General features: G+C 49.8%; 2 protein-coding genes across 2 annotated transcripts; both read right to left on the bottom strand.

The window, feature by feature from the left end:
* Window positions 1–1,525: 1,525 nt before the first annotated feature.
* wdr74 (WD repeat domain 74) lies at window positions 1,526–3,499 on the bottom strand. The gene is made up of 2 exons (XM_003978780.3): window positions 2,793–3,499; window positions 1,526–2,226 (listed from the first exon to the last, which is right to left on the bottom strand). The coding sequence occupies exons 1-2, from the start codon at window positions 3,399–3,401 to the stop codon at window positions 1,732–1,734; spliced, it is 1,104 nt and encodes a 367-aa protein (XP_003978829.1). The 5' UTR covers window positions 3,402–3,499; the 3' UTR covers window positions 1,526–1,731.
* A 4,762-nt stretch (window positions 3,500–8,261) lies between these two features.
* Window positions 8,262–19,285, bottom strand: pgm2l1 (phosphoglucomutase 2-like 1). The gene is made up of 14 exons (XM_029844217.1): window positions 18,932–19,285; window positions 17,271–17,438; window positions 17,070–17,176; window positions 16,910–16,994; window positions 15,821–15,904; window positions 14,247–14,443; window positions 13,890–14,079; window positions 13,708–13,805; window positions 13,451–13,631; window positions 11,148–11,241; window positions 10,937–11,066; window positions 10,577–10,766; window positions 9,258–9,391; window positions 8,262–8,903 (listed from the first exon to the last, which is right to left on the bottom strand). The coding sequence occupies exons 1-14, from the start codon at window positions 19,010–19,012 to the stop codon at window positions 8,801–8,803; spliced, it is 1,842 nt and encodes a 613-aa protein (XP_029700077.1). The 5' UTR covers window positions 19,013–19,285; the 3' UTR covers window positions 8,262–8,800.
* Between the last annotated feature and the right edge of the window lie 1,422 nt (window positions 19,286–20,707).

The raw sequence follows: 20,707 nt of genomic DNA, 5'->3' as shown, positions 1-20,707 counted from the left end.
AGCGCTGATCCAGGCCTGGACGGGTCACAGGAACGTGCAGCCGGGCTCGGTGCTGACGCACGGTCACACTGGCAAAACTAACAGGCAGAACTGGGATGTCCTAACTAGTAGGTTTATGTAGCAACAACCCGTTTATTGGCTGAGCTACAGACCAGGTTAGTCGGCTCAGCAAAGGTTTGACCACCTCGGGGGCGCCAGGATCCACTGGATCCATCAACAGAACCATGAGTGATCCCAGCTCTTCCTCATCAAAAAGCACCAAACTTAATGCTTCATAAATCTGTCATTTATTTTTGAAAATAAACATTTGAGCATAATATCTTGAAGTGGGATCACCTCAAGAAACCAACTGATCAATGTAGAATAAAAAAGTTCATTTATGCTTTTTTCTTTGAGACAAATGAAGCAGATCAAAGTTCTGGAGATGAGCTGAACTTTGGTCACCTGATAATGAAGAACATCAACGAGCTGAACGTCCCTGGAGACCTCAGGAGAGCATGAAAGGGTCAGAGGTCAAAGGTGAAGGAGACTGGAGGAGCATTTCAGTCAACAAGAGCCATTCCAGAATCCCCCAAGAGTCGTTTCTGAAGACCAACGATCCACAAAGAGCAGGTGGAGCTGAGCAGGAGGAGCTGAGCAGAGGAGCTGAGCAGAGGAGCTGAGCAGGTGGAGCTGAGCAGGTGGAGCTGAGCAGGAGGAGCTGAGCAGAGGAGCTGAGCAGAGGAGCTGAGCAGGAGGAGCTGAGCAGAGGAGCTGAGCAGAGGAGCTGAGCAGGTGGAGCTGAGCAGGTGGAGCTGAGCAGAGGAGCTGAGCAGAGGAGCTGAGCAGGTGGAGCTCAGCAGGAGGAGCTGAGCAGAGGAGCTGAGCAGAGGAGCTGAGCAGGTGGAGCTCAGCAGGAGGAGCTGAGCAGGTGGAGCTGAGCAGGAGGAGCTGAGCAGGTGGAGCTGAGCAGAGGAGCTGAGCAGAGGAGCTGAGCAGGAGGAGCTGAGCAGGTGGAGCTGAGCAGAGGAGCTGAGCAGGTGGAGCTCAGCAGAGGAGCTGAGCAGGTGGAGCTGAGCAGGTGGAGCTGAGCAGGTGGAGCTGAGCAGAGGAGCTGAGCAGGTGGAGCTCAGCAGAGGAGCTCAGCAGGTGGAGCTGAGCAGGTGGAGCTGAGCAGGTGGAGCTGAGCAGGTGGAGCTGAGCAGGAGGAGCTCAGCAGAGGAGCTGAGCAGGTGGAGCTGAGCAGGAGGAGCTGAGCAGGTGGAGCTGAGCAGGTGGAGCTGAGCAGAGGAGCTGAGCAGGTGGAGCTGAGCAGGAGGAGCTGAGCAGAGGAGCTGAGCAGGTGGAGCTGAGCAGAGGAGCTGAGCAGGTGGAGCTGAGCAGAGGAGCTGAGCAGGTGGAGCTGAGCAGAGGAGCTGAGCAGAGGAGCTGAGCAGGTGGAGCTGAGCAGAGGAGCTGAGCAGAGGAGCTGAGCAGGTGGAGCTGAGCAGGTGGAGCTGAGCAGAGGAGCTGAGCAGGTGGAGCTGAGCAGGAGGAGCTGAGCAGGTGGAGCTGAGCAGAGGAGCTGAGCAGGTGGAGCTGAGCAGGTGGAGCTCAGCAGAGGAGCTGAGCAGGTGGAGCTGAGCAGGAGGAGCTGAGCAGGAGGAGCTCAGCAGAGGAGCTGAGCAGGTGGAGACGCCGCCCGATGGTTCCTGTCATGGCGGTGGTCACACGGAGTTAAGACCCAACAAGGTCCGTTTACCCCCCCCGTCCTCAGTCTTTCTTCCTCTTCTTTCTTCGCACCTCCTCCTCCACCACGTGCTCCATGTGGTCCCACACCTCCTCGTCACTTCCTCCCTCCTCCTGCTTCACCTGCGGGGACTCGTCCCCCCCCCCCGCCGTTGGGCTGGCGTCCTGCAGCTCCCTGCTGGACACCAGCAGGCAGGTGAGGCGGGACTTCAGGTAGACTTTGTGCTGCAGCTTCCGGTCGTCCAGATTGTGGATGCAGAGGAACCGGTCCAGGCCGCAGGACGCCACGGTGGGAAGAGAGGGGTGGCACTGGAGCTCCCTCACGGCGCCCGACGTGCCCTTCAGGCGACCTCGCACCAGGCCTTTCCTCAGGTCCAGCAGGGCGATCTGACCGTGGGTGTTTGCCACCACCACGGTGTCCCCGGCGGCAGGCAGGGACAGCGCCGTGAGTGGATACTCACCAAAGTCCACCTCCAACACTGGGCGCCGCTGAGGCGTGGCCGGATCAAAGACATGGACCTGAGGGCAACAGCAGAGATCAAAGCCCAGTGGAGTCACACCAGCATCACTAACTAAATGGAAAATTACTTCCTCGTGATTTTAACTTTTTCGCAAACATTCACACTCTGACGTTGAAAGGTGGAGCGGTTGGACGCTAGAGGGGGCGGGGCTTTGGAAGCCCACGTCGCTCTCCTTGTGACGTCACTCAGCTGCGCGCTGTCCAGTGTTGGAGCGTGCACGTGTCTTGTGTTGATCACTCCGTTTTATTGGAGGTAATTGGTGACAGTTTTCGTGTGAATGAGATATTGTGTCCGGGTTCGGGTGTTTTTGGATCTTTCTTCCACCTACACACCACCAAGACTGTTACAAAGGCCAATTCAATTTGTTTTAAGCTTTATTTTTCCCCAAGGGGCCATTTAAGGCATTGCCATAGCTAAATACGTATAGAGAAAAATGCACAACGTAATTAAAAACAGGTAAAAGAAGAGCAAGGAAGACCTGGCGTTGGGATCCGAACCGCAGCCGTGTCAGGAGAACCTCGAAACACCTTGAATGCGAGTCGCCTCTACACTAAAGGAACCTACCTGATGGTAGCCGGTGCAGGTCACCACTTTCTCGGAGCCCGGGATGAAGGCCACATCCCGGACCCAGTACGGCCTGCGCAGATCCAGCCAATCGTCTCGCAGATTCTTCGCAGCAAACACGGCTTTCTCGGGTCGGTCCAAGTCCCAAATCTTTAGTCCGTTTTCTTTCCCACCGGTCGCTACTTTGTTCCGGTGTAGCGGGTTCTGTCGCATGCGACACACGTTCTTTCCGGCGTCCAGCTCCGCCACCGGCCCGTTGCTCTGGTCCCTCCAGACCCGCACCGTCCCGCACTCGACACAGGTGACCAGCGCAGAGTCGCCCAGCGCGGCCAACCCGGTGAAGCAGCCGTCGGCGGGGTCCCCGCAGCGGCGGCTCTCGGTGAAGACCCCCTTCTCGGTGCAGAAGGTCTTGACGGTCGCGTCCACAGAGCCAACCAGAACCTCGGTCTCCGCAGAGTCGCCCCAGCACAAAGTCCGGATCTCCTGGTCGCGGCTCAGGTGGCGCGTGTTACAGAAGTTAAATGCCTGCTTCCTGGACAGGCTGACTCCCTTCAGGATTCCGGTCTCGGAACCGAGCCATACGGAACACAATCGGCTGTTTTCCCCCATCACCCCGGTGAATCGCGATCCAACTCCCGAAAGACAACCCGAACCCAGCCGTCACGGTTTACGGCAGCACGCGCCCGTCTCTGAAAACGTGTCGCACAATTACGACGTCAGAGACCTTCTTCTTCTACGTCTTCTTCTTTTTCTCATTATTATTATCATCATAATCATTAGTTATTATCATCATTATTATTATCATAATCACTATTATTATTATTATTATTAATATCATTATTATTGTTATTATTTTTAGGCTGTTATTATTTTTAGGCTGGAATGGATGTCCGTTTGTCCACCTTTGTCCACCTTTCCTTTTCGATGTCATGAAGTCATTTCCGGCGTCGGCCCGTCCACAGACTGGCGCTGAGTCTGTTTGTCATATATTTTTAATGAGCCTTTACAGTTTTACAAAACAAAATGCAGAGTATGCCACGTCATAAAGAAACGATCGACTCAATCAAGAGACACTGAAGTGAAAGCCGTGTTTAACATTTTGTGACGGGTCAGAGCTATCCAGGAGGATCCAGTCATGAATCCAGTCACAAGGAGATGAGAGAGCTGTCGAAGTCAGGAGGGAGCATAGTTCTGAGAAAAAAATCGACTTATTTTGTTGTTGTAAATAAACCAGTTAAGGCTTCCATTAACTACACTAACCCTAACCCAACCCATAGATATAATGACCTTAGTCCTGACCCTAGTCCTGACCCTAACCCAACCCATAGATATAATGACCTTAGTCCTGACCCTAGTCCTGACCCTAACCCAACCCATAGATATAATGACCTTAGTCCTGACCCTAGTCCTGACCCTAACCCAACCCATAGATATAATGACCTTAGTCCTGACCCTAGTCCTGACCCTAACCTAACCCATAGATATAATGACCTTAGTCCTGACCCTAACCTAACCCATAGATATAATGACCTTAGTCCTGACCCTAGTCCTGACCCTAACCCAACCCATAGATATAATGACCTTAGTCCTGACCCTAACCCAACCCATAGATATAATGACCTTAGTCTTGACCCTAGTCCTGACCCTAACCCAACCCATAGATATGACCTTAGTCCTGACCCTAGTCCTGACCCTAACCCAACCCATAGATATAATGACCCTAGTCCTGACCCTAACCCAACCCATAGATATAATGACCCTAGTCCTGACCATAACCCAACCCATAGATATAATGACCCTAGTCCTGACCCTAACCTAACCCATAGATATGACCTTAGTCCTGACCCTAGTTCTGACCCTAACCCAACCCATTGATATAATGACCTTAGTCCTGACCCTAGTCCTGACCCTAACCCAACCCATAGATATAATGACCTTAGTCTTGACCCTAGTCCTGACCCTAACCCAACCCATAGATATAATGACCTTAGTCTTGACCCTAGTCCTGACCCTAACCCAACCCATAGATATGACCTTAGTCCTGACCCTAGTTCTGACCCTAACCCAACCCATTGATATAATGACCTTAGTCCTGACCCTAGTCCTGACCCTAACCCAACCCATAGATATAATGACCTTAGTCCTGACCCTGACCCAACCCATAGATATAATGACCCTAGTCCTGACCCTAACCCAACCCATAGATATAATGACCTTAGTCCTGACCCTAGTCCTGACCCTAACCTAACCCATAGATATAATGACCTTAGTCCTGACCCTAACCTAACCCATAGATATAATGACCTTAGTCCTGACCCTAGTCCTGACCCTAACCCAACCCATAGATATAATGACCTTAGTCCTGACCCTAACCCAACCCATAGATATAATGACCTTAGTCTTGACCCTAGTCCTGACCCTAACCCAACCCATAGATATGACCTTAGTCCTGACCCTAGTCCTGACCCTAACCCAACCCATAGATATAATGACCCTAGTCCTGACCCTAGTCCTGACCATAACCCAACCCATAGATATAATGACCCTAGTCCTGACCCTAGTCCTGACCCTAACCCAACCCATAGATATGACCTTAGTCCTGACCCTAGTTCTGACCCTAACCCAACCCATTGATATAATGACCTTAGTCCTGACCCTAGTCCTGACCCTAACCCAACCCATAGATATAATGACCTTAGTCCTGACCCTAGTCCTGACCCTAACCCAACCCATAGATATAATGACCTTAGTCCTGACCCTAACCCAACCCATAGATATAATGACCTTAGTCTTGACCCTAGTCCTGACCCTAACCCAACCCATAGATATGACCTTAGTCCTGACCCTAGTCCTGACCCTAACCCAACCCATAGATATAATGACCCTAGTCCTGACCCTAGTCCTGACCATAACCCAACCCATAGATATAATGACCCTAGTCCTGACCCTAGTCCTGACCCTAACCCAACCCATAGATATGACCTTAGTCCTGACCCTAGTTCTGACCCTAACCCAACCCATAGATATAATGACCTTAGTCCTGACCCTAACCCAACCCATAGATATAATGACCTTAGTCTTGACCCTAGTCCTGACCCTAACCCAACCCATAGATATGACCTTAGTCCTGACCCTAGTCCTGACCCTAACCCAACCCATAGATATAATGACCCTAGTCCTGACCCTAGTCCTGACCATAACCCAACCCATAGATATAATGACCCTAGTCCTGACCCTAGTCCTGACCCTAACCCAACCCATAGATATGACCTTAGTCCTGACCCTAGTTCTGACCCTAACCCAACCCATTGATATAATGACCTTAGTCCTGACCCTAGTCCTGACCCTAACCCAACCCATAGATATAATGACCTTAGTCTTGACCCTAGTCCTGACCCTAACCCAACCCATAGATATGACCTTAGTCCTGACCCTAGTTCTGACCCTAACCCAACCCATTGATATAATGACCTTAGTCCTGACCCTAGTCCTGACCCTAACCCAACCCATAGATATAATTACCTTAGTCCTGACCCTGACCCAACCCATAGATATAATGACCCTAGTCCTGACCCTAACCCAACCCATAGATATAATGACCTTAGTCCTGACCCTAGTCCTGACCCTAACCCAACCCATAGATATAATGACCTTAGTCCTGACCCTAGTCCTGACCCTAACCCAACCCATAGATATAATGACCTTAGTCCTGACCCTAACCCAACCCATAGATATAATGACCTTAGTCCTGACCCTAACCCAACCCATAGATATAATGACCTTAATCTTGACCCTAGTCCTGACCCTAACCCAACCCATAGATATGACCTTAGTCCTGACCCTAGTCCTGACCATAACCCAACCCATAGATATAATGACCCTAGTCCTGACCCTAGTCCTGACCCTAACCCAACCCATAGATATGACTAACCTCAGCCAAATTGAGCTGCATGTGATGACACATCACCTTCCCAGCCTGGCAGCCAGATTAATACGTCATTAATACGCCATTATTACGTCATTAATACGCCATTATTACGTCATTAATATGCCATTATTACATCATTATTGCGTCATTAATACGCCATTATTGCGTCATTAATACGCCATTATTACGTCATTAATACGCCATTATTGCGTCATTAATACATCATTATTGCGTCATTAATACGCCATTATTGCGTCATTAATACGCCATTATTACATCATTATTGCGTCATTAATACGCCATTATTGCGTCATTAATACGCCATTATTACGTCATTAATACGCCATTATTGCGTCATTAATACATCATTATTGCGTCATTAATACGCCATTATTGCGTCATTAATACGCCATTATTACATCATTATTGCGTCATTAATACGCCATTATTACGTCATTAATACGCCATTATCGCGTCATTAATACATCATTATTGCGTCATTAATACGCCATTATTGCGTCATTAATACGCCATTATTACATCATTATTGCGTCATTAATACGCCATTATTGCGTCATTAATACATCATTATTGCGTCATTAATACGCCATTATTGCGTCATTAATACGCCATTATTACGCCATTATTGCGTCATTAATACATCATTATTGCGTCATTAATACGCCATTATTGCGTCATTAATACGTCATTAATACGCCATTATTGCGTCATTATTGCGTCATTAATACGCCATTCTTACATCATTATTGCGTCATTAATACGCCATTATTACGTCATTAATACGCCATTATTACGTCATTATTGCGTCATTAATACGCCATTATTACGTCATTAATACGCCATTATTACATCATTATTGCGTCATTAATACGCCATTATTACGTCATTAATACGCCATTATTGCGTCATTAATACGCCATTATTACATCATTATTGCGTCATTAATACGCCATTATTGCGTCATTAATACGCCATTATTACATCATTATTGCGTCATTAATACGCCATTATTGCGTCATTAATACGCCATTATTACGTCATTAATACGCCATTAATACATCATTATTGCGTCATTAATACGCCATTATTGCATCATTAATACGCCATTATTACATCATTAATACGCCATTATTGCGTCATTATTACATCATTATTGCGTCATTAATACGCCATTATTACGTCATTAATACGCCATTATTGCGTCATTAATACGCCATTATTGCGTCATTAATACGCCATTATTACATCATTATTGCGTCATTAATACGCCATTATTGCGTCATTAATACGCCATTATTGCGTCATTAATACGCCATTATTACATCATTATTGCGTCATTAATACGCCATTATTGTGTCATTAATACGCCATTATTACATCATTATTGCGTCATTAATACGCCATTATTGCGTCATTAATACCCCAGCCTCTGGAGCTGGGGCAGGTTTGTCACAGCTGCGCTCTGAAAGGGGCCCGGGCTCAGAACCACCAGAGTCTGAAGCTTGAAAATCAGAACACACTTTTAGAAGTTCCAACCAGGTTTTTATTGGTGAAATGCTGGGAGCAGCAGATGTATGAGGACAGAGGGAGAAGAATGAGCTCAACCCCCAACAAAGCACTTCATAAATATATTTAACCTCTGCAGTATAAAAATAAATAAGCTCCTCGTAATGGGAGACGTAAACGAAGTTCAAAATCAAACTCGATCTCTGGAATCTGACGTTTTTATTCCTTCAGTGTGAGAAAAGCTGCCCAACTGAGCTGAAGCCTTTTCCACATTTGATCATATCTAACTTTTAAGAATTGATTTTACTTTGCAGTAACAAAATAAATATTTGACCCACTGATTATTTTTGTTGCTCGATAATAAAAGTCAAGTCCATCAAACTCTTGTTTTGGGTCTTTTTTTGACCCAAATCCCTGAAACACTTTGTTCTGTTGGGGCCAGAACCCATCTTTGGCTGAACACGTCTGCTCCCTGCTGTCAGGTGACTGAAGGACGACTGATGATCAATAACAGATGTGACGACATGAGCGGGACACGTGGAAGGGGGAGGAGCTAAATGTGGCGGCGAGTCAGGTTGTTTCTCTCCGGCTCCAGGAACTCGTCCAGCAGAGCGGCCATGAAACTTTGCAGCTCCTCCTCTAGTCTGGACACATCACTGCAGCACAGAGACAGCCGGTGAGGCCACGCCCACTTCTACACACACCCTGGATCAGGTGCAATATGTAGAAATTTGTAGACAGGTTACATCATTGACCAAAGCAAAGATGGAAGACTCAACATGCATCAACGTGAAGCAGGTATCTCATCTGCTAATGGGAGGTTTAACGCTGTACTACAGCCAACCACCAGGGGCAGCAGTCAGGTGTGACTGCTGCCCCTGGTGCACCTGCTGCACCTGGTGTACCTGCTGCACCCGCTGCACCTGCTGCACCAGGTGTACCTGCTGCACCTGCAGCACCAGGTGTACCTGCAGCACCAGGTGCACCTGCTGCACCTGCTGCACTCTGACCTGTTTCCTGGCGCTGCGCAGTACTCAGCGTAGCATTTGATCTTGGGTTCAGTACCGCTGGTTCTCAGAGTGGCCACGAAGCCATTTTGAAGGGTGAAGGTGATCATGTGACTACTCTTCATCACAGGAAGTACCTGTAAGACAGAGGAGAAACTTTCTGTGTTGGTTTGTAATAAATTATTGCGCTACTCCGAACTATAGTGATAAATGCAACCAACAATCGTGTGAGTGTGTGTGAGTGAGTGTGTGTGTGTGTGTGTGTGCTCACCAATTAGTGACTTTACATAAACTGATAAGCGATCACCTGAGGGGGCATCAAGTCTATTCAAATCACTTGTTTATTTGCTGGAAATGAACCCTCGGGTTTGGATACTTGAGGATCAAAAATATTGGTTTCTATCAGTTTCTCCCCAAACACACGAGCAGTGAAACGTCCTCAAGGAGAAACATCTGCATCTCCAGGGAGTTCCAGATGTGCGACTCTTCCGCTCATCCTAACTTTGCAGCGTCTGGGGAGGATCTGGACCACCACTCATGTGTTCATAAAGGTGACCTCATCACCTCATGTGTTCATAAAGGTGACCTCATCACCACTCATGTGTTCATAAAGGTGACCTCATCACCTCATGTGTTCATAAAGGTGACCTCATCACCACTCATGTGTTCATAAAGGTGACCTCATCACCACTCATGTGTTCATATAGGTGACCTCATCACCTCATGTGTTCATAAAGGTGACCTCATCACCTCATGTGTTCATAAAGGTGACCTCATCACCACTCATGTGTTCATAAAGGTGACCTCATCACCTCATGTCTTCATAAAGGTGACCTCATCACCACTCATGTGTTCATAAAGGTGACCTCATCACCTCATGTGTTCATAAAGGTGACCTCATCACCACTCATGTGTTCATAAAGGTGACCTCATCACCTCATGTGTTCATAAAGGTGACCTCATCACCTCATGTCTTCATAAAGGTGACCTCATCACCTCATGTGTTCATAAAGGTGACCTCATCACCACTCATGTGTTCATAAAGGTGACCTCATCACCTCATGTGTTCATAAAGGTGACCTCATCACCACTCATGTGTTCATAAAGGTGACCTCATCACCTCATGTGTTCATAAAGGTGACCTCATCACCACTCATGTGTTCATAAAGGTGACCTCATCACCTCATGTCTTCATAAAGGTGACCTCATCACCACTCATGTGTTCATAAAGGTGACCTCATCACCTCATGTGTTCATAAAGGTGAAGATGCTCCACATGGATGCAGCATCCTTCTGGACCTTTAACACAACAAACATCTTACAGATCTGAGGTCCGGCTGGCTGCTGTCGTATCCCGTGGTTACGTCTCGCACGTGCACGATCTGGATCCCGCTGCACGTCTTTGGGTAAGAACCTGTGCCTCCAAAGTTCCTGATGCGACTGAAGATGCTGTTGATAGTAGGTGGGTCTTCACAAACGACGTACGACGTTTTCGACAGGTGGTAGCCGTACCTGCAGACAGGAAGCACCTGGATGACACCAGCCGACAGGACCCAACAGGACCCAACAGGACCCAACAGGAGCCAACAGGAGCCAACAGGAACCAACAGGACCCAACAGGAGCCAACAGGACCCAACAGGAGCCAGAACAGAGCCAGAAAGCCGAAGACCCAACCGCTCACGTTTGGTAGATGATGTGAAGTTGTTGGTTCAGATTCAGGTGCTTGTGATACAGGTAAGAAGCCATTTCAGCCACGACCGCCGCCGAACTGATGCCGTCTTTATCAAGAACCCAAGAGCCACACAGGAACCCTGGGTCAGACCGCACAGAACAAGATCGGATTTAGCAAACGCAATCAACTCAAATGTGCTAATTAACGTAACTCCGGTTACCTATTGACTCCTCAAAGGAAAAAAGGACGGTATTCCCAGCTTGGGCGAGCTCATGGATTCGGTGACCAATCCACTTGAAGCCAGGTAGAGTTTCCTGTGAGCCAGGCAGACGTGACAGCAGCATCGTCAGTAAAGAAGACTAAGGAGAGAAACACGAGACAAGTGCACCAGCTCCATCTCCTCAGGCAGGTCTGGCCAGGCGTCATGAGGACCAAAGCCCAGTAGCCAACCAGGCCATCCCAACACACCTGTTGAAGGATGTTTTACCATTGATAGGCAGTTCTATCCTGGACCAGATCAATGGTTCTTTAGTGTCAGGTTATGGACCCCGGTCCTACAAGGTGGCAGTGATTAAGCCGTTGCTTAAAAAACCATCACTGGATCCTGATGTCTTAGCAAATTATAGGCCAATATCCAACCTTCCTTTGATCTCTAAAGTTCTAGAGAAGGTGGTGGTGACTCAGTTACTGGAGCACCTGCAGAGGAACAGCCTGTTTGAGATGTTTCAGTCAGGCTTTAGAGCTCACCACAGCACAGAAACAGCACTTCTTAAAGTCACTAATGATCTTCTCATAGCTTCAGATCATGGACTGGTCTCTATGCTGGTTCTGCTGGACCTCAGTGCTGCTTTTGATCCAGTTGATCACAGCATCCTGTTACAGAGACTGGAACATGTGATTGGGATTAAAGGGACAGCACTAGACTGGTTTAGATCATATTTATCTGATAGATACCAGTTTGCCCATGTCCATGGTGTTCCCTCCTCATACAGTAGGGTTAGCCATGGCGTTCCCTCCTCATACAGTAGGGTTAGCCATGGAGTTCCTCAAGGTTCCGTACTTGGACCAATCCTCTTCACCTTGTACATGCTTCCCTTAGGGAACATTATTCGGCAGCATGGGATAAATTTTCATTGTTATGCTGATGACACTCAGCTTTATTTATCCATGAAACCAGAGGAGACAGAGAAGTTAGTGAAGCTCCAGACCTGTCTTAAAGACATAAAGTCCTGGATGTCCTCAAATGTCCTCCTCCTTAACTCAGGAGAAACTGAGGTCGTGGTGTTTGGTCCTGAACCTCTCAGGGATAGATTAGATCACATGATCACTCTAGATGGGATCTCATTAACATCTAGTCTCTCTGTGAGGAATCGAGGAGTAACTTTTGACCAAAATCTCTCCTTCAACTCCCACATTAAATTAGTCTCTAGAAGGGCCTTTTTCCACCTGAGGAACATCTCAAAGATCAGGAAGCTACTGACCCACCATGATGCTGAAAAGTTAGTCCAGCATTTGTTCCTTCCAGGCTGGACTATTGTGATTCTTTATTATCAGGGTGTCCAAACAACTCAGAAAGATTTGCCCGATGGCAGAGGAAGAGCATCCTGACGGAAATCAACTCAGCAGAGTTAAAGGTTGAAGGCAGTGAAGGAACGTGGCCAGTGGGTTCACAACTTCTCCAAACCTCCAAACCTTAGTCCAAATCCATCTGCCAGACCATTGTGGAAACACAACATGAAACAACAGCAGCTCTGGTGGAGCAACAGCGTGTGGTGTCACTGTGACGGGGGTATTCCCATCGTGGACGGGGACCCCATCGTGGACGGGGACCCCATCGTGGACGGGGACCCCATCGTGGACGGGGACCCCATCGTGGACGGGGACCCTCTGTCCCCGGACGTTCAGGACAGGCAGTGTTGGTATCATCTGGACGGGCTTCCAGGAGAACAGCCGCCCATTGATGAGCGCCAACATGGATACAGGTGCAACAGGGCTCCTCCCGGCACCAAAGAGCAAGTGCTAGCATACGAAGGCCCAGAACACTGCTCCATATGGGCGCCATCACGCCGCCATCATGGACGGGACCTGCTCCATGTGGGCGCCATCACGCCGCCATCATGGACGGGACCTGCTCCATGTGGGCGCCATCACGCCGCCATCATGGACGGGACCTGCTCCATGTGGGCGCCATCACGCCGCCATCATGGACAGGACCTGCTCCATATGGGCGCCATCACGCCGCCATCATGGACGGGACCTGCTCCATGTGGGCGCCATCACGCCACCATCATGGACGGGACCTGCTCCATGTGGGCGCCATCACGCCGCCATCATGGACGGGACCTGCTCCATGTGGGCGCCATCACGCCGCCATCATGGACGGGACCTGCTCCATGTGGGCGCCATCACGCCGCCATCATGGACGGGACCTGCTCCATGTGGGCGCCATCACGCTTCACTTCCAGAGAGAACTCACATCAACGAGTTGTCAGTTAACCTCCGGTCAGCTGCATTTTCACTGACCTCGAACTTAAACCCCTTCTCACGTGCGAAGGTCTGCAGGATCTTTGAAGACACCGTGGTGGACAACATGTAAACCTTCTGGACATCTTCTGGATCTGGATGGGCATCTTTCCAGTTGGAGAACATCCACCATCCCAGCAGAGCTGCCAGTTCATTTCCTGTGAACACCTTCCATCCACACCTGGGTAGACACAGACCCTGGTAAACCACAGCAGAGAGGAGGTCCTACAGCCCAGGGTCCACTCAGCAAACATTACCCTTCAGACTTCTCTGCTACCGCCAAGCGGTCAGCATCAGGATCTGTTGCCAGGACAATTGGAGCATTTTCTTTCTCTGCCAGAAGAACAGAAAGTTCCTGGAGGACAAAAGAATGATCAAAGTCACTGAAACAAAGAGAAACCCAGAGGTTGAGATCTTGGCAGACTAATCTGTGCCCTACAAGGACCGACAGTCCTTCTTCAGGGTTGGGGCAGATGACGGAGGAGAAGTTGGGGTCAGGGTCTTTCTGCTCAGGAACAGGGATTGGTGGAGCGAACCCAAAGGTTTGGAAGGCCTTCTGGACATAGTCATGTCCAACCCCATGGAATGACGAGTGGACAAACTTCAGTGGACACCTTCTGTTCAGATTCCTGAGAGACAAGAGGACCAACACACACATAGAGGTTTTTAGGAGGGTCTTGTGAATCACCTGGTTGGTATTGACTTCAGCCCAGTCTCTACGGGACTTCGGCCTGATCATGTAGGTCCGAAGAAGTGCTACAGAGGTCTAGGGTTCATTCTTACGCCCTCCTCTAACCTGTGGAAACAGAGGGAGGTCAGCTCTTCCATGTAGGAGCGGCTGATGTCAGCCAGTGGGTTAGTCCTGAGGGACGATGTCTCCACCAGCTCCTCCTCCCAGCAGGAGGAGCTCCAGGGCTCCAGCTGCTCCTCAACACAACACAGGATCTCTCTGTCGTGTGGTGAGCAGATCTGAGCACCATTACACCAGTACACCTGCGGTGAGGACACAGAGGAGCAGCGCTCACATCCTCATTCATCTCATCGCACAGCCAGTTTCTCATTTCACATTTAAAACTGAGGCAGCATCAACGTGCCGTTTAATGCTGGATGGAACATGGCTCTGGCTCCTTCCTGCTTCTTGGTCCGAGCACCGTGATGCTCTAACCCTAACCCTGACCCTCTAACCCTGACCCTGACCCTTTAACCCTGACCCTCTAACCCTGACCCTAACCCTCTAACCCTAACCCTACCTTAACCCTAACCCTGACCCTAACCCCCAACCCTAACCCTGACTCTAACCCTCTAACCCTGACCCTCTAACCCTAACCCTAACCCTGACCCTCTAACCCTAACCTAACCCTCTAACTCTAACCCTAACCCCCAACCCTGACTCTAACCCTCTAACCCTGACCCTCTAACCCTGACCCTAATCCTAACCCCTCTAATCCTAACTCAAAGCCTAACCCCTCTAATCCTAACCCTACCCTAACCCTCTAACCCTACCCTAACCCTAACCCTACCCAAACCCTCTAACCCTGACCCTCTAACCCTAACCCTGACCCTCTAACCCTACTCTAACCCTAACCCTCTAACCCTGACCCTCTAACCCTGACCCTCTAACCCTACTCTAACCCTCTAACCCTAACCCTCTAACCCTAACCCTCTAACCCTAACCCTCTAACCCTAACCCTGACCCTCTAACCCTAACCCTGACCCCCTAACCCTGGCAGGTGCCGTTTGGTAACCAAAGACTTTGTAATTAAATCAAAAGTGCAAATCTACTGAATTAATGCGGCTCCTCTTCACACACGGGATCTGTGAGTTCAACACTGCTGAGGGAGTTTTGCACCGTCGACCCACATTTGGAAACAAGAGCCCTTTTTCGTTGATATTAACATTATTTTGGTGTAATTGAGGAAGGCAGGGCGTCCAGATAACTTATGACAGCGGCCAACACCCCTCTCCCATTCTTTGTCCCAAACCACTCAGGGTGAGGGTTAGAGGGGGGCTACACCACGTATTTGCAGCTGTGGCACATGGCTCGAAACTTGGGAAGTCGCATAGCTAACCACACCAGTCTGCTAAAAATATGGCGCCCCCTACTGCATGTGGAGCCCTTAGAGGAGTTTCCAAAGACATATTTGGGTGATCTGGTGTTTGTCTATAACTGATGAGATGGTGACACGTCCAGTGACCCTCCCCCCCCCCGCACTGAAACAGGCTCCAGCTCCAGACAGCTGATTTAAAATTAGTTTCCCTCCTAAATTATAAATTCCCTAATTAGGCTTTAAAGGTTGAACCTGGATTTTTACTGGAATTTGAAAGAAAGTTTAACCTTCCCGTGGTGTGGGTGATGTCAGAGACTCTCACCTTGTATCCGTTGTCTTCTTTGGGATTGTGGGATGCAGTGATCATCACTCCGGCCACTGCTCCGAGCTTCTGCACTGCATATGGCTGCAACAAACAAGCCCTGTTTTACGAGACGCTCAGTGACCCCGCCCATCTGAGTCAGTGACCCCGCCCATCTGAGTCAGTGACCCCACCCATCTGAGTCTGTGAGCCCACCCATCTGAGCCAGTGACCCCACCCATCTGAGTCTGTGAGCCCACCCATCTGAGCCAGTGACCCCACCCATCTGAATCTGTGAGCCCACCCATCTGAGTCTGTGAGCCCCACCCATCTGAGCCAGTGACCCCACCCATCTGAGTCTGTGAGCCCACCCATCTGAGCCAGTGACCCCACCCATCTGAATCTGTGAGCCCACCCATCTGAGTCTGTGAGCCCCACCCATCTGAGCCAGTGACCCCACCCATCTGAGTCTGTGAGCCCACCCATCTGAGCCAGTGACCCGGCCCATCTGAATCTATAAGCCCACCCATCTGAGTCAGTGACTCCACCCATCTGAGCCAGTGACTCCACCCACCTGAGTCAGTGACTCCACCCATCTGAGCCAGTGACCCCACCCATCTGAGTCAGTGACTCCACCCATCTGAGCCAGTGACCCCACCCATTTGAGCCAGTGACCCCACCTATCTGAGTCTGTGACCCCACCCATCTGAGCCAGTGACCCCACCCATCTGAGTATGTGACCCCACCCATCTGAGCCAGTGACCCCACCCATCTGAGCCAGTAACCCGGCCCATCTAAACCAATGACCCCACCCATCTGAGCCAGTGACCCCACCCATCTGAGTATGTGACCCCACCCATCTGAGCCAGTGACCCCGCCCATCTGAGCCAGTAACCCGGCCCATCTGAGCCAGTAACCCGGCCCATCTAAACCAATGACCCCACCCATCTGAGTCAGTGGCCCCGCCCATCTGAGTCAGTGACTCCACCCATCTGAGCCAGTGACCCCACCCATTTGAGCCAGTGACCCCACCTATCTGAGTCAGTGACCCCACCCATCTGAGTGTGTGACTCCGCCCACTCGGACAGAACCTGTCGGTGCTTTTCTCACCACATACGGGGTCGGGACAAATGTGGAGAAGAGATGAACGGGAACCTCTCTGCTGAGCATCACAGCAGCCGTTAGCTTTGCCAAACTGAAACAGAGATCACATGACTGTCGTCCCGCCTCCTGACAGAAGCTAACCCAAACACGAGTTGTGTGCAGTTACCGCTGGCTGCTGCAGCCACTCTCTTCCTGACCTCTGGAGTCAAAACCAATGACGACACCTCTGTCGCGCAGGTCTGGGAAACACCTGGACAGGTATGAATGCAAGCCCTGGCCAGGGGACGGGCACACAAAACACATGCACACTTTCATCACAGGTCAGAGTGGTGGAAACAACCCGGTAAAGTCACGAGCGGAGAGGAACCTGGGTGGACTGGATGACAGTGAGGTCATTAATCCGGCTAAATCCGGCTCCCATCGGCGCTCTCAGTCCAGCTGTTCCGAAGCTCATCCGGCAGCAGAGTCTCTTCCTCAGGTCATCCTGGCGACCTGCTGCCACCAGAGACTGCACCTGAGCCCGGGTCCAGGGGTTCTACAGAACAGGAATATTGTGGTTGGAGATCACCAGCAGCTGGAGAACCTCCATCTTCAGACGGTCTCAGCAGGATGAGGGGTTAGAGTTAGAGGAGGGGTTAGGGTTAGGTTAGGGTTAGAGGAGGGGTTAGAGTTAGGTTAGGGCAGCGCTTCTCAAATAGTGGGGCACGCCCCCCTGGGGGGTTAGGGTTAGGGTTAGAGGAGGGGTTAGGTTAGGGTTAGGTTTAGAGGGTTAGGGGAAGGTTAGGGTTAGAGGAAGGGTTAGGGTTAGAGGAGGGGTTAGGGTTAGAGGAGGGTTAGGGTTAGAGGAGGGGTTAGGTTAGGGTTAGGGTTAGAGGGTTAGGGGAAGGTTAGGGTTAGAGGAAGGGTTAGGGTTAGGGGAGGGGTTAGGGTTAGGGGAGGAGTTAGGTTAGGGTTAGGGTTAGAGGAGGGGTTAGGGTTAGGGGAAGGTTAGGGTTAGAGGAAGGGTTAGGGTTAGGGTTAGAGGAGGGGTTAGGGTTAGAGGGTTAGGGGAAGGGTTAGGGTTAGAGGAGGGGTTAGGGTTAGGGTTAGAGGAGGGGTTAGGTTAGGGTTCGAGGGTTAGGTTACGGTTAGAGGAGGAGTTAGGTTAGGGTTAGGGTTAGAGGAGGGGTTAGGGTTAGGGGAAGGTTAGGGTTAGAGGAAGGGTTAGGGTTAGGGTTAGAGGAGGGGTTAGGGTTAGAGGGTTAGGGGAAGGTTAGGGTTAGAGGAGGGGTTAGGGTTAGGGTTAGAGGAGGGGTTAGGTTAGGGTTCGAAGGTTAGGTTACGGTTAGAGGAGGGGTTAGGTTAGGGTTAGGGGAAGGTTAGGGTTCGAGGAGGGGTTAGGTTAGGGTTAGGGGAAGGCTAGGGTTAGAGGAGGGGCTAGGTTAGGGTTAGAGGAGGGGTTAGGGTTAGGGTTAGAGGGTTAGGGGAAGGTTAGGGTTCGAGGAGGGGCAGCATGACTCAACACTAAAGCTCCACAAACCATCTTGTTCACTCTAGATGGAGATTTAAATTCATCAATAATGACATTAAATCTAATCAATCAAAAGATAAGTGTCAGCTTTTCAAAGCGGGTCAAGCAGAGGAACGCTTTATTCGTGACATTTATTGGAGAAGGTCAGGACACTGGTGACATTTTAACACTCAGGTCAGTGCGTGCGTGAGAGCGTGTGTGTGTGTGTGCGTGCGTGAGAGAGTGTGTGTGCGTGCGTGAGAGAGTGTGTGTGCGTGCGCTCCTGTCATATCTCGATGATTTCATATTTTGATTTCTCAAAATATGGCATTTCCCATTCATTAATGATAATTCATCACAGAGCTGTTTTTGAACAGCTGTGAGACCGGAAGCGGAAGTCTTCCTGCGTCACTCGGAATATCGCTCCTTCTCCGTGATCCCGCAACTTTGTGCGCTCGTTAAAATAGTGACTCGGTGTTCACAAACATTTCAGTTGTGTCTTCAGACTAAGGAGAACAGCCAGACCCCGGCAGGCTCACCTGGTCCCAGTCCAACCACCGCTGCACCGCCTGGTCGAGCTGCGGCTCACCGCTCATCTGGCGTCGGGAGGGAGCCTTCATGGCCCCTTTCCGCTCCAGTCGTCGGAGAACCGGGCCGTTAGGGTTAGCTAGCCCTAACCTGGATAGCAGGGTTAGCGCTGTTAGCAGCAGCCACTCTCTGCGGACTCTCACACGGCCTCCGGGCCCTCGTCCCGGTCATGGAACCAAGGCTGGCTCCTGCTGCGTGTCCAGGAACCCGTCGGTCATCTGACACATCCGGGTTTGGGTTGGCTAAGGCCAACTGGATCGGAACCGCCGCCAGAGGCTTAGATTTGGTGACATCACGTGATGCACTGCAGTACGGAAAGCCGTAGAGGTCTAAATTTGTCTTAATTTAAAATTTGTCTTAATTAATTCCTGTAAATGAGAGGAGACCTACGAATGTTGCTACATTTGCACACGTGTTTTTGCTCATCACAACACAGTTGGTTGGAAGAAGAAATAAAGAAGAGGACCAGCTAACTTCAGCTTTACTCCTGCAGACAGGGCAGCTTTTACCTGCATTTGGTGCTGGGAAATATAAGAAAGTACAGGAAGGAATGGGAGACCGACTCTGGTCAAGCCTGTCACCACACAGAAAGGATAAGGAAATATATATATAGTGTATATATATATATTTCTCTATATATATAGCACACCGTAACAATGTGAAAGAACATGGCGCCACAGAACAAACACACGTCTGGCTGTGTGGATCTGCAAGACAAGGTACAATCAAAGACACAATTCAGTTAAACAATATACTGAATCAAACACTTTTTTTGGGGGGGGGGGGGGGAACTCCAGTTGTGCTCATAAGTTTACACAGCCAGGCAGAATTGATGAGTTCTGGTTTTCAGAGAACGTGAATAATAACAGAAAAGCTTTTCATGTCATCTCATGGTTGGTGCTTGGACGGAGCCATTTATTAAACAACTGGTCAGTTAAATCCTGACAACTGCACCGATGACCCTGACCCGTTTTAGTGCCGTGTCTTGGCCCCTTTCTCTCTTTTCTCCGGCGGTTCAGCCGCCCCTTCTCCCTGGCTAAAGGCCTCCGGTTCCTGTAGATTCTTAGGCTGCAGGCTTGAGATCTCCCCAGAGTGGTGCAGTCAGGAGACCGACGCCACTCCAGAACCTTCACTTTACCCTGCTGGAGCCAACGACCGGTCAGATCGTTATGTTGGGATATCCAATCCCATCCGCAGCTCCCAGGCTGACGGCTGCAAACGTTCCTGGAGAACTTTCTGCTAACATGCTGCATTCATCTGGCATCCGTTTGGACCCATGTCCCTTTGGAGCTCACCCCCCCCAGAACCTGAGCGACGCACCTCCATGTTTCACAGCAGGAACGCTGCACCTCTCATCACAGGCCTTGTCGACTCTCTCCAAAGGTACCGTTTATGGTTGTGGCCCAAAAGTTCCTTTATTCCAGTCCTGTATTTCAGCTGAAGTCATCTGTGGGTTTTCCTTGATCCCGAACAATTTCCCAGACTCTCATTTTCTAATCTGGGTCTGAAAGCTGCTGCTCACTGTTTTAAAGGCATCTGCTTATTATTCACACAAGAGAGCGCAACAGGAATGAAACAGTTATTTACTAAAATGTTAATGAACGCCAGATTCACACGAGTTCACGTTTCTGAACCGTTTAAACACAAACTCACGTCTCCTGAATGAGAGCCGGCGTGTTTCGGGGAGGTTTTGCTTCGACCCTTCAGGTTTCATAGATGAAAGCTTC

The sequence above is a fragment of the Takifugu rubripes genome, chromosome 11, assembly GCF_901000725.2.
Source record: "Takifugu rubripes chromosome 11, fTakRub1.2, whole genome shotgun sequence".
NCBI lineage: Eukaryota > Metazoa > Chordata > Actinopteri > Tetraodontiformes > Tetraodontidae > Takifugu > Takifugu rubripes.
The sequence above is the reverse complement of the archived record's forward strand: the minus strand, read 5'-3'. Positions and strand labels throughout refer to the sequence as shown.

Excerpts from the sequence above, each read along its gene's own strand:
- wdr74 (XM_003978780.3), bottom strand. The coding sequence starts at position 3,401 with ATGGGGGAAAACAGCCGATTGTGTTCCGTATGGCTCGGTTCCGAGACC. Across the intron at positions 2,227-2,792 it reads CCTGCACCGGCTACCATCAG|GTCCATGTCTTTGATCCGGC; the intron begins GTAGGTTCCTTT and ends TGTTGCCCTCAG.
- pgm2l1 (XM_029844217.1), bottom strand. The coding sequence starts at position 19,012 with ATGAAGGCTCCCTCCCGACGCCAGATGAGCGGTGAGCCGCAGCTCGAC. Across the intron at positions 17,439-18,931 it reads GGTGGTTGGACTGGGACCAG|AACCCCTGGACCCGGGCTCA; the intron begins GTGAGCCTGCCG and ends CCTGTTCTGTAG. Across the intron at positions 10,767-10,936 it reads CTTCACATCATCTACCAAAC|GTACGGCTACCACCTGTCGA; the intron begins GTGAGCGGTTGG and ends TCCTGTCTGCAG.